General features: G+C 55.8%; 5 protein-coding genes across 5 annotated transcripts, besides 1 other annotated feature; all 5 read left to right on the top strand.

The window, feature by feature from the left end:
• Nucleotides 1-1,138: 1,138 nt before the first annotated feature.
• Nucleotides 1,139-2,122, top strand: LPMP_322190 (hypothetical protein; the record flags this gene model as incomplete). Its single annotated transcript, XM_010703601.1, has 1 exon — nucleotides 1,139-2,122. The coding sequence occupies one exon, from the start codon at nucleotides 1,139-1,141 to the stop codon at nucleotides 2,120-2,122; it is 984 nt and encodes a 327-aa protein (XP_010701903.1).
• A 769-nt stretch (nucleotides 2,123-2,891) lies between these two features.
• Nucleotides 2,892-5,084, top strand: LPMP_322180 (ABC transporter-like protein; the record flags this gene model as incomplete). The annotated part of the gene is made up of 1 exon (XM_010703600.1): nucleotides 2,892-5,084. The coding sequence occupies one exon, from the start codon at nucleotides 2,892-2,894 to the stop codon at nucleotides 5,082-5,084; it is 2,193 nt and encodes a 730-aa protein (XP_010701902.1).
• Nucleotides 5,085-5,814: 730 nt separating this feature from the next.
• Nucleotides 5,815-6,090, top strand: LPMP_322170 (hypothetical protein; the record flags this gene model as incomplete). Its single annotated transcript, XM_010703599.1, has 1 exon — nucleotides 5,815-6,090. The coding sequence occupies one exon, from the start codon at nucleotides 5,815-5,817 to the stop codon at nucleotides 6,088-6,090; it is 276 nt and encodes a 91-aa protein (XP_010701901.1).
• Nucleotides 6,091-6,349: 259 nt separating this feature from the next.
• Nucleotides 6,350-6,821: a repeat region.
• A 655-nt stretch (nucleotides 6,822-7,476) lies between these two features.
• On the top strand, nucleotides 7,477-10,293 carry LPMP_322160 (hypothetical protein; the record flags this gene model as incomplete). Its single annotated transcript, XM_010703598.1, has 1 exon — nucleotides 7,477-10,293. The coding sequence occupies one exon, from the start codon at nucleotides 7,477-7,479 to the stop codon at nucleotides 10,291-10,293; it is 2,817 nt and encodes a 938-aa protein (XP_010701900.1).
• Nucleotides 10,294-11,944: 1,651 nt separating this feature from the next.
• On the top strand, nucleotides 11,945-12,580 carry LPMP_322150 (ras-related protein rab-2a, putative; the record flags this gene model as incomplete). Its single annotated transcript, XM_010703597.1, has 1 exon — nucleotides 11,945-12,580. One exon carries the CDS (start codon nucleotides 11,945-11,947, stop codon nucleotides 12,578-12,580), a length of 636 nt encoding a protein of 211 aa, XP_010701899.1.
• Between the last annotated feature and the right edge of the window lie 13 nt (nucleotides 12,581-12,593).

Genomic DNA, 12,593 nt, shown 5'->3' with positions numbered 1-12,593 from the left:
GCGGGGAGACTGAAGGCGTTTTATGGGGCGGCATTGCCTCTTTTCTGTATACATTGGAAGACACAAAACGTCAAGGACTTTGCCATTCCCAACTACAACTGTCGGTGACTGCGCGTGGTTGCGAAAGCGACGGATGGGCTCATTGCTGCCAGGCTGGTGGTGCTCACGGCGTAGAATGAACTGTGAATTCACTTGATAACCGTGAGCAGGGAGTGCCGTGTTCCAAGCACCGGGGCGTCGCAGACGAAGCGCGCGGAGGAGGTTGCCTGCCTACGCGTCTACCGCTGCTTTGCACCACGCGATGCGGCCTGAGTGTGATGTGCCGAATCGCATAGGAAAAAGAAAACCGCACATGGACGTTGAAGCGGAGTCCGAGCTTGGTAACATAACGGGTTAAAAATCGTTTCTGCAGACCACGAGGATTACCTTCCCAAGCATCTCTCAGTCATTGTACGTGCTTCGTCCACGGGCGCAGCTGTTTCACCGCTTTCACTGTGGCTGCGGTGCTCTCTTTAAATCACCACCCCATCTTCCTCTGTGCTTCTAATGCGTAGTCTTGTTTTCCCACCCCTCTCCATTTTTCTTTCTGTTGATCGTTCACTCCTGCCACTTGCGCTCCGCTTGTCGAACCCCCCTCACCTTACTCAGGAACATTTTGCTGGTGCCTACACAAGCATAACCCCCCCCTCCAAAGCTCGTTAGTGTGTGCATTCTTTGCACTCACAGCCAAGGGGGGAAAGCGAAAAAAAAAAGATAAAGGCCACCACCATCACCACTGAATGAGCCCAACATAAACGTATGTGCCTTCTTCTCTTGCAAACGCCTCCCACATATTTGTGCACGTCAGCTCCCGGGTGTAGCCCCCCCCCTCAACACACACACACCATTATTTGGACCTTAGGCGCAGCAGTGCTTACCTTTTTTTTTCAGCTTCTCTATGTTGACTACCTCACTCTATCAGCAAGTGAAAGTTAGTATTCTGGTAAAGTCACGTCGGGCTCGCACTCACTCTTTCCCCCACTTCACCCTCGAGATTTTAAGCGGCCTCTTTAAAGAGGCGAACAGTACTGGTGTTGGTACAGTGCCACGCGGAAATACAACCGCATTGCGCGCACTCGGCTGCTGCAGTCTGTGAATTATGACGCCTTCGGTGCTTCTTTCTACTTCTTGTGAAAAGGACGTTAATGCGAAGTCGCTCGTTGCGTACCTGATTCGCTCGGTGCTGACGCCGATCGCGACCAAAGCCGCTAAGGCGACGGACAGCGCCTCGGCGGCGTCGGAGCTGGCACGATACTGCTGCCCACACACGGAGCTGCACTGCGGCCACGGCCGCAGCGTCGATGTGTATCTTGCTATCCACAATCGGCACCGCAGCACCTTTCTGGAGCATAGCGTGTACCTGTACAGTGCCGTTCTCGAGGTATGCCCACAGCTCTCCATTAGCATAATTCCTGTAATAGGCACAGCAAAAAAGGAAGAAATGCACGTGTCCGGGACCTCCTCATCCCCTGCACTCTCACAACAGCATCAGCAGCAGCGACAGTTCAGCGGGCTGCAACGCAGCGCTGGTGATTCTATTGAGCTGTACGCCGATGTGGCGGCAGTACTGCAAGAGTGGAAGTTGCTGGACAAGAGCTTCATGCGAGACGCGGAGGGGTTCCAACCCCACTACACGTACGTCGCTGTCGGCGGCACCTTTGACCACTTCCACTCCGGTCACAAGGTGCTCCTTTCGACTGCCGCACTGTACACGATGCAGAAGTTGCGTGTCGGCGTGACGGATGCGTCGCTCTTGACAAAGAAGAGGTTTGCAGAGTCACTGCAGTCGATGGAGGTGCGCATGGAGCACGTGACGCAGTTCTTGCACCACATGCGGCCGGACCTGGAGCTGGAGCTGGCGCCAATCTCAGAGGTAAGCGGGGGCACAAAGAGTATCCCCGAGGTCGAGGCGCTGGTGGTGTCGCCGGAGACGGCGAATTCGATCGGCGTCATCAATGAGATGCGCGCTGCAAATGGCGGCTTGGCCCCGATGGTAGGAATTTCAATTCCACAGGTGCGATCGCCCACCGGCGAACTGATCAGCTCCACCGCATTACGGGAGTGCCAGATTCGGAAGAATTGAAACTGTACTCTGAGGAGGCGGGGGCTGGGAAGAGGGCGAAGAACTTGTGTGAGTAGCTGTGCTGTGAGGCGAGCTGGCTTGGCATCTTTGCTCAGTCAGTTTCGGCAACTCAAATCAGCAAAGGAATACCGCTGAGCTGCTGGTGTCTCTTGTGTAAGATTCCCCCCTACACACACACACCGACACATGATGCGTTCACACCGACATAGAAGTTTTCAACTGACTCACTTGTTGTTGTGATGCCATTATTGGCGTACCGATATTCTGATTGGGTCGTGTGTGTGTGTGTGTGTGTGGGTGCTTTACACGAGCTGACTGGACAACAAAACGTAAAAGCTGCACGGGGGACTGAGAACATACGAGAGAAGCAGCCACCCACAACACCCACGCGCACACCCGCGGTGCTGTGGCCTTTTTGTTTTGTTTATTTTATTCCCACGCCTTTTCTCTGCTGACCAGCAGCGTTGAATTTCCCCCACATCAGTGGCACCAAAACGAAACAACGGCATTTTCATTCACCTCAATTTAGCGGACCACTTCTTGCCTTGCGTTTGTGTCACGGCTCCGATACTAACGTGGCCAGCAAGACGCCGCTAATGGGACTGTTACATGCATTTCAGTCATTCTCTCCGCGTTTGCTCTCCCTCTCCCGTTGTGTTCGTTTTTTCCTTTTCTCTTTCGTTGGCTCTGTTGCTCGCTCTGTGTGCAAACGGACATCCAACAATGCACTCTTCCCTACATCTGCTTCATCTAGGAAGAACTCTCTGTCATGTCCACTGCGAAGTTGGCAGATTCGAATTCACCGTCGGTGCCGATGGTATCATCCCCGACGACGGCTCCCGCTGAGGAGGCTGTTGGTACGTGGCAGCTCGTGCAGTTTGCTTACCGCTACATGGTATGTGAGCAGCGCATCATACTCGTCTCCGGCTTCTTCATGGCTTGCGCAACTCTGTTGAGCATTTCGATTCCGGCCCTCGCCGAAGAGATTGTGTCGTACGGCATGGAGACGATCACAAAGACTCTGAACGGTGTCTCGCACACTGTCGAGGACTCTCGCGCCACATCGCCGGCGGCAGCCCCGGGGGTGTACGGGCTTGGGATGTCTGCAGAGGGTGCGGATCAGTTCTCCTTTCTAGGCCTCGGTGCGCTCAGCGAGCGCATCTGCAAGCCGCTACTTCCAATCTTCTTTGCTGTTTTGCGCGTTGTGTGCGGTGCTGTTGTTGTCGGAACTGGCGCAGAGGCCGCGGCGTGGCCATCTCCCTACGTTGAAGGAATTCTGTGCCGTTGCCTCCTCATGGCAATGGCGATCGCATGCTATCATGCGACTTCTCTGCTCGCTCACCTGGCCGCGTACTACGCGGGGTCGGGAGCGCAAAACGCTTTGATGAAGGACAGCGTACATCGTATTCTTCTTACCCTACACCCCGAGCGCGTCACAGTCGTGAGCGCGGTGAAGCTGGCGCAGCTCATCACCGCCAGTGGACGCGCCTTGAGCGATACGACGGGCGAGCTGCTCACAAACGTGCTCTCGCAAGTAATGTACACAGTCGGCTTCTTTGCCGTAATGCTCTTTCTCTCCTATCAGCTGACCCTGACCATTCTAGTCGGTGTGGTGCTCGTTCAGTGTCTCTTTTTTTTTCAAGGGATGTCGCTGCATCGCCAGGGCTGCTGCGTGACAGCTGAGGAGGCGAGCGTGCAGTCGTACATCGCGAACGTTCTGCAGCGCAGTCAGACCGTTCTCGTCTTTGGTTGCAGCGATTTTGTACTGAGTCGCATGGCAGACCGATTGGCGCAGGTACGGCGGCTCACAAACAGCCTTAACCGTAGCATCCACGGCTACACCGCCGTCAGCTCCGGCCTCACCCGTCTCATCCTTGTGGTGGCGCTCGGGCTGTCGAACTACTACCAGCAGAAGGGTCAGCTTGACATGCGACACACAATCTTGTACTTTGCGTGCTTTCAATCGTTCGTAAACACACTTGCGTCGCTTTCATCTTCTGTGAGTCAGCTGCGCGCCACGCTCGGGCGTCTCAGGACGTTGCATTCGATACTGCGCTGGTACTCGGAGCCGCTCGCTGTCACCACGGGAGAGGGCGGCGCCGCGGCCACCCCCGAGGCCGTGGTCGACGTGCAGGAGTCCGCCTCGGCAGCTGTAGATCTGGATCACGTGAGCTTCTCATACCCAGAGGTGCCAGCTTTCTTCAGCGAGGTGAACGGCGCCACTGGTGCGGGCAACGCTGTAGCCGCTTTGGAGAAGCACCTGGGCAGCGCCATGGGCAGTCAGCACAGTAACGGCGTGTCGCAGGTGAGCATCACGGCTGTTGTTGGGGGCATCACTGTGCTTTACGGTCCTAGCGGGTGTGGTAAGAGCACCTGTCTACGGCTGCTGTGTGGTCTGCTGCGGCCACGCACAGGCACAGTACACACGCAGCGTAGAGTCGTGCTGTTAGAGCAGCAGCACGCGATTTTCATGGGCACGGTGGCGGAGAACATTTTGCTTACCAATTTATCGGACTTGGGCACTAGTATGGCTGACGCAGGTGCGTCGAAACCCATGCTTCCACTGGGCCACGTTCCTCAGTCGCCAACCGCTGCAGCGGCTTTCGCGGAATTGCATCGACGTGTCACGGACGCGGCGGCGAAGAGCGGGTGCGCAAGTTTTCTAAAAAACCCGTTCAGCACCTTCATCGAGAGCGTCGATCACCCACAGTTTAGCGGTGGCCAGCTGCAGCGTATCGCTTTGGCGCGAGTGTTCGCGCAGACGGACGGCTACTCGCTTGTTCTCCTAGATGAGCCTACCACTGGACTAGACCGGAACGCTGTGGAGTTGCTGCTGGAGAGCATCAGGGAACTGCGTGACACTCATCATAAGACGGTTCTGATTTCCACGCACGACCACCGTGTGGCGGAAGTCGCGGACAAAGTGATTGATATGTCTACGAGCGCAGTGGAGACACGATGAAGTTACCCGAAGTGCCGTTACCTGCAGATATGGAGGAAGGGCTTGTTGTGCCTGTCCTCATTGCGGTTGGGGGACTTGTAAGCCAACTGAATGGAGAAAGGCATACGCAACGCATCCCCCCCAGAACAAGCAAGAAAGGAAAAAACAGTGCCCAATAGAGGGATGCTCGTCCTCGCTCTGACTGCGGTAAGTTGTTCAACAGGCGCTTAGATCAACAGACGACATACGGTCCTCACTCCGCTTTCCTGCGTTACCCACGGAAGTTATTATTCTTATTTTTACCGTCTCTGTCTTGCTTACAAAGCGTGCGTTTCTCTCATCCTGGAAGCGTATCAGTACGGCCGTCACTGATGCATGCAGACCAGCGCTGCGCCTCCACCGGGTACCTCGTCAAGCTCCAGTATGATGGATTCTGCACGTTCCACACGAACAACTTTGTATGCCTCTCATGGATTCCTCCTTGTGCTCGTATCGCACCTCTCTCGTTCTCGCTTCCTCGTCGCTTTCTCTTTATGTCACCGTCTCACCTCCACTACTGCTCTGCAACGGTTCTGATGAGCATACGGCATGCACAACATCCCTCATCGCATAGTACACCTCTACCATCCGTCGCTACGGGTGCTACCAATTAAGGAGCCACTGAGCTCCAGCTGCTTGTCTGCACCTTGGGCAATTCTGTGACTTGCGTCTGAGCTTGGCTAAGCGTTTAGGAATTGCGCAATCGCGAGCGATGCGTCTCACTGCGGGTAAAATTTACTTTTGGGGCGCAGTGGCCATCGTCTTCCTCACTGCATGGAATCGACATTCCACCGCCCATCTGCGCACCGTCGTGGATGGCTTGAGGGAAGAGCGGCTGCGTGAGGCGGAGCGTCTGCGCCAGCACCAACGCGGCGGCGAAGGTGGAGCTGGCGGTGACTCCGTGCCGACGTCGGTGTCGACGATGCCGAAGTACTTCAACCCGTACTACAAGCAACAGGAGATCGAAAACGCCTCCACCGGTAAATAAGCTGTAAATATCAACCGATCAGGGCTGAGGTAGTGTTGTCGTCTGAGTGAGTGCCACCGTTGTTGGTGCAGGTGTGCCTGCGCGTGTGCGGTAGCAGCGGGCGTTGCAGCGGCACAGGCATATCCAACCTTTTTTTCTCCCTACTTCTTTGAAAGCCGCAGTTGGTGCACATTTCTACTTTCCTATTCCTACTATAGGTGCACTTTTTAAATTACAGAGGAGATCCCACAGTGCGTGGCGTCATCACGTTGCACTGCCCCCCCACTCTGTGTGCGTGGGGAGGGGCCAAGTAGCCCCCACCCCGTATCCCTGCCAATGCCGAGCCACCTCTGGTGCTGACAGGGTCAAGCGCCTGTGACGTGGGGGGGGCCAGAGCGGTGCATCGCTGCTGGTGTCGGCAGCCGGGTCGTGGGCTGCGCTGCATCGGAGCGGCCTGCGGCAGGGAGAACGCTTGTGCCACCCATGTGATGGGCAGGGTGCCAGCGTGACTCGAGCGGACCTCGCCTGAGTCTCACTGCCTGCTGGTGTGGGGAGCGTGCGTGTCAGGCCGGGAGGGGTGCACCGCGCGGCGACCTGCGAGGCGGGCGATGTGCGGAGTTCGAGACCGGGTCTGTGCGGATATGGCTGAGTGGACATTACCGTCTGTCTACGGCTGCGTCGCGTGATGCAATGGCCCTGTTGACAGGCCTGCGTGGCGTGGCGTTTGAGCCTGCGTGCTGCATGGGAGAGCGTAGGCACGTTGTTGTGCAGGAGCAACAACACCAGCAGAGGAAATGTGCTCTGCGTGTACGTATGGTTTGGTCGACTCGGCCATCTGCGATGGGCGAGCAAAAGTGTGGTCAGGGAGATGTTTGCCTTTTATCTCGTGGTTGTGTTGTGAGTACTCCCGACGACCACGTTTCGTGCGCTGTCTTTAAGGCACAGCTTTTCAGCGGAATACTCGCTGTTGATGCCAACAGGAAAACGATATGGTATGCGAGCTGAAGTCATGAATCCACCGCCAGTGGTACGGAAGCGCGGCATCCCCATTATCTGGGCCATGCTGGCAATCTCACGCTGCTTGCCGTCTTCTTGTTCCCACTACTGCTCTCAAATGGTGCTCCTTCACTTCTTCCTCCTCGAGGGCATGTCTGGGCGTGGTGCGCATCGTTGCCATAGGCGTCTCCGCTGCGCTCTTTTTTTTTGCCTTTTCTGTTCTCTGCTCGGCAGCTATTCCAGCATTCAGTCAGATCGTCTCCACGCGGCTGTGCTCCTCGCTCTTTTTTTGCTCTCAGACACACACGCACTCATATGTGCGCAGACCTGCTGGAGTTGCTGGCGTGAAGCACTACTTGGAGGATTCTCCCATTTCCTCTTTTTCTGTGTCAGTACACGGGAAGAGAAGACATGCCGAAGACTGCATTCGCCGCTGAACACACACACAGTCAGCGGCCCATGCGACCCGGGTACGGTGATGGCTGCCTTCAAGCGCCACCTGGGTCTTCTGTGCCTCCTGGCTTTGGAGTATCTGCACATGTACAGAGATGGCCACTGCAGCCAGCGAAGATACAAGCGAGCTCTACAAGTCAGAAGACGACCTCGCCTGGCGCCATTGCAATCGGCGGTGCCACGATCAGCTTTGCCAGTTCTACTGCAGCACCTGGCCAGTTATCCATAGCGTCGTTTTACTCCTCCTCCCCGGCACCTCCGGCGTGCACGGGTGCTGCGCTGCTTGCTGGATATACGAAAAGACGAAAGACTGTGCAAAAGGCGGCTACCCTCTCTGCACTTATGCGCCGTCAGGTGCAGGATGTTGTTCAGATGGAGGAGGAGCAGCGGCTGTTGTCGCAGGCGTACCGTGGCCGGCAGAAGCTCTTGGGTCATCAACCGCAAATGTTCCCGCAGGCACAGAGGAATCACAGAGGCTCAGTGGGCTCTGGCGAGGCAAGAGCGACTGGGAAGGAGGCTTTGAAGACAGCAGACAGCGTTGCTGCCGAGCCCCTATCTAAGCCTGGCCTTCCTCTTCCCACCGATTCAGCGTTGCCCGTCGGTGCTACCGCGGCATCGCCCGACAAGAACAACCCCACATCATCTGCAGAAGCCGATGTTGGACTTGTGTTAGTGAATGCATTCGACATTAAGCAGTGCCTACAACAACAGGCGCAGGAGAAAAGCGACACCCTGGCCAAGATGCGCGGGATGCAGCAATCGATCCTGGAACTCAGTGAGGAGGCCGCCAACGACGAGGAGCGGCAGTTGGCCCAAGAGCCCTATGAGACCACTACCGCAGGGGCAGATGGGCTCCGTGAGGCGCATGCAGCTGACGACTCCGACGGCTTGACGACAGTTGACAACGCTGACGGACAGGCTCCTCTTTCATCGGAGGTGAAAAACAAGATGGAGGTGCTCCGGGAGTTGCGGAGAGTCTTGAAGGAGATGCTGGACACCCACCATACTCCTTTTGTGGCCGGGTATTCGGCGAGTGGCAGAAGTGTCACGAGGTGCGCAACAGCAACAGCACTCTCAGGGGTGGCGTGGCTTGAGCAGGATGCGACTTATCGTCCCCCTGCGCCCTTGCATGTGTTCAGCACGAACGCATTTGCCGTCACCCTGGAGTACCTCAGCGACAGCATCGCCTGCATCGCACATCTTGCCGACGAGGTGTGTGTCGCGACGACGTTACGCTCACGCACAGATCCCGTGAATTTGGTACCTCACTTGGACTCTCTGCGGAAGTGGATTGCGCAGGCTGAGCGCTGCCTTGACACTGCGCAACGGCACCTTCGTCACTTCCAACTGGGCGAGGTGGCTTTACTTGAGGGAGGCCAGTACGAGGTGAACAGCTTGCGCGAGCAGACGCTCCTCTTGAAGGAATCTCTGACTGCGCAGGAGCAGAAGGTGAAGACAATGGAGGAGGCGAAGGTGTCGGTGCGGCATCGTCTTCACGAGATTAGGCGGCGTTGCTACCTCTGGGAGGCGCACCTTCTTTGCCACAGAGACGCCCTCCACGGTGATGCCGCTTTTCAGGTATGGAGCTCTGTAGATGGAATCAACAGTGGAGCATCGCTGACGTGCATTGACACCCCTAACACAGCGTTGAGGCCGATGCTGATGCATAGGGGGGCGGACATGGATTCGGCCGAGCCGATGGTGCCCGATGACAACCTCCTTCTTTCAGCTTCGTGCACTGCGCGGGTGCCTGTATCCGTCAAGTTGTCCTTCACTGCTGCTGCGGAAGAGGAAGCCTCCTCCGCGGAGGCGACCAACGTTGCCACGCCGCCACGTCGGTCAACATTGCGGAACGTCCTCCATAGAGGCACTCCGAGTATCAGAAGCAGCAGTGGTGCCGTGTCACTACCGCTGTCCTCCTCGGCGCAGCGCACGCCATCGCCACCGCTGTTCTCCATCTACTCGCGTTCTCATCAGCCGCGGACGACCACGCCTCTGGAACTCATGGAGCAGCGAGTCGCTCGCTCGTGGTGCAACCCGTACGTGCGCAAGCAGTATCTACGTCAGCGTGCAGAGCAGATGTCATCACAGGAGCAATGTCGATTACAACCGACGCAGCAACAGCTGCAAGGCCGTGCAGTTGAGCAGGGGCAGTCTCTCGCGTGTGCCAGTGCCTCTTTCTCCGCAGACCTGAAGGACAGAGCTCACAATTTGGTCGCCAAGACATCGCGGGCGCCAACATTGCGCCCCACCAGCTTCACCTCCTTTGACTCTGTTCGCGGCTACTCATTCATCTCCGCGACGACAGACATCGCCGCCACGGAAGATGGTGCGACGAGTCGAGTTTCACTTGCGCGATTGTGGTCCCACGCTGATGCCGGCCACGGAAGTTCTACTGCAGATGTAAGGAGCAGTTCTAACCCTGCCACGGACTTCATGGCGGTGTCGGGGGCCAGCTCGGCAGCTGCTTTCGTGGAGCCGGTGACTGATCTCGCCGATGTGCGTGCACTTCAGCTGCTGCAGAGCTTGTTGCGTAGCGTACCCTCTACAAGTCATGCCTTCCCTCATGAGCAAGCGGACAGTACGGGGAATCACAACAACATCGGTGGCGACGATGCTGTGGGCGACCCATTGCTGGTGCGGTCAGTTCGCATTGTTGTAACACCGGATGAGGAGAAGCACGCTGCCATACGGCAGAGCATCGGGCGACTCAGCAGGTACTTGATGACGTGCACCACGCGTCTCATACCACCCCAGGATTCCCTCCAAAAATGACCCGAAGGGGCCGGACTGGAGAGCATACGTTGTTAAGGAGGGGTGTGAGAAGGCGTGTTGATGAGGGGACAGTGCAAAAAGAGTAGAGGGGGCGGGGTGCGTGGACGGCGGGTGGACGAGCGTGTATGTGAGGGGCCTCGCCGCCTATTCCCCCCTTCCCCCCTCTCTCTGACGCTCTTGTTTGCTCTCCTTTGTACTGGTCGCCTCGCTGCTGCCTCTCTCTCTCTCTCTGGGTGCTCCTTTGCCCCATGTCCTTTTTTTCTCCATCACGTTGGTTTTCTTTTTTTCTTTTTTTTTTTTCCTTCATGTGTTCCCCTGCGGAACCCTCGTCTTCACGGTATGGGCGGCACCGTGCATGTAAACCACTAACTCCCTCATGAAACGCAGCGAGAGAGAGAGAGAGAGAGAGAGAGAGAGAGAGAGAGCGAAACTCTCTCAGGTGACCATACGATGAAATAGGCACACACACGTACACACACGCACTCACACGTATATCTATATCTATACGCCGATGGGCTGCTGCTGAGGTGTGTACGTGATTCTGTGTGAGCGCCTCGTTTCATGCATGTTCTTCTTCCGTTGTATTCTGCAATGCGCTACCATAATCATCATGTGCAGTAGTTCTTCTGGTGCCTGCATCTCGTCACTTGTTTTTCTTCTTCAAAACGGTCTCTCGCTGCAGTGCTTGCAGGTTTTGCATTGGATGTGTGCCTGTGCTTGAAGACTGACAATGAAAAAAAAAAAAGAAAAAAAAACAGCTGAACATTTCCGCATAGTGGAGAGTGGCCCTGATGTAGCATTGCTGCAGTGCTGTGGTCTCTCTGAGGTACTACGCTGGGAGCCACGGACCGCATACGACTGTATTGTGTATGTGTGTCTCTCTCTCTCTGTTTTTCTGCGCTTCTCTACTCGCTCAACACCTGGGGCAATCTATGGATCGCAATGTGCTGCAGGTTGCCCTACTCCCTCGCGGGGCTCTTTCCACAACTTGTTTCTTTTGATCTTCACTGAATCATACCTCCCTACTTGTGCCCACTTACACACACGCGCCTGCCACGTGGACAAACACCCATGTCTTCTTGTTTGTAATTTCATTTTTTTTTCTTCTGGTCTGATGATTTCTCCATTAGTGAATCAGAAGAGTAGTCCATCCATACAAGCCTCAGCTCTACTACCTCTACTCGTGCGGCTGCATCAATCGAAGTGAAGTCCTCATTGAGAAGATTCCCCCTTTTCGCGGTTTCACTTGTCTCTCTTCGCCATCCGCTGCTGTCGTCTGCCTCTTTCTTTTCCTTTGCTGTTGCGACACACGCATCATCTACTCTGTTGTATACGCGCTCCCGCAATTCCACCGCGGTGACCCTAGTCCTTTCGGAGTACAGGGAAAGAGAACACGTTAGAGTGTGTGTTTGTGTGTGCCATTACGACCCTCTTTTTTTGGGGGCTCGACTTTGCTTCTCCCCCCTCTATTCTCTTGCCTTTCCCAGCACATGTGTGTGCAGAACAGAGTACTACTTGACTGTTGTTCTCCCTCATTCCCCCTCAGCCATAATAGCTCATCCCGCGTGTATTGGTGCGCGCGTGTTGGCGAGTTGCATCACGTATCTTCTCTCCTCTCCTATACATCGGTACTTTGATAGAGAGCAGAAAAATGGCGCAGAGCAACTACGTATTCAAGTACATCATTATTGGCGACAGCGGAGTTGGTAAGAGCTGTCTGCTGCTCCAGTTCACTGACAAACGCTTCGAGCCGCTACACGACTTGACGATCGGCGTAGAGTTTGGTGCGCGGCTCATCTCTATTCAAGGCAGGAGCGTCAAGCTGCAGATTTGGGATACGGCAGGCCAGGAAAGCTTCCGTAGCATCACCCGCAGCTACTACCGTGGTGCTAGCGGGGCACTGCTCGTCTACGACGTCACTCGACGCGACACTTTCACGCACCTGCAGAGTTGGCTGGAGGATGCCAAGGCGAACGCAAATACGGCACTCGTGATTATGCTGATTGGCAACAAGTGCGACCTCGATAGCAAACGTCAGGTGAGCCGCGAAGAAGGAGAGGCGTTTGCGCGCAGCAATGGGCTGATGTTTATGGAGACGAGCGCCAAGACATCAAAGAACGTCGATGATGCTTTCCTGCAGACGGCAGCGCTCATCTACGACAATGTGCAGCTTGGAGTGATCGATGCATCCGTCGTCTCTGGGCGTCCAGGGATGCCTACAAGCAATACGCATACGGCGAACGTGAATGCCAACAACAACAACAACAGCAGCAGCTGTGCCTGCTAGAGAAAGAGAATGC

Source organism: Leishmania panamensis (assembly GCF_000755165.1).
Source record: "Leishmania panamensis strain MHOM/PA/94/PSC-1 chromosome 32 sequence".
NCBI lineage: Eukaryota > Euglenozoa > Kinetoplastea > Trypanosomatida > Trypanosomatidae > Leishmania > Leishmania panamensis.
Note: the sequence above shows the minus strand (reverse complement) of the source record. Positions and strands in the feature narration are given on the sequence as shown.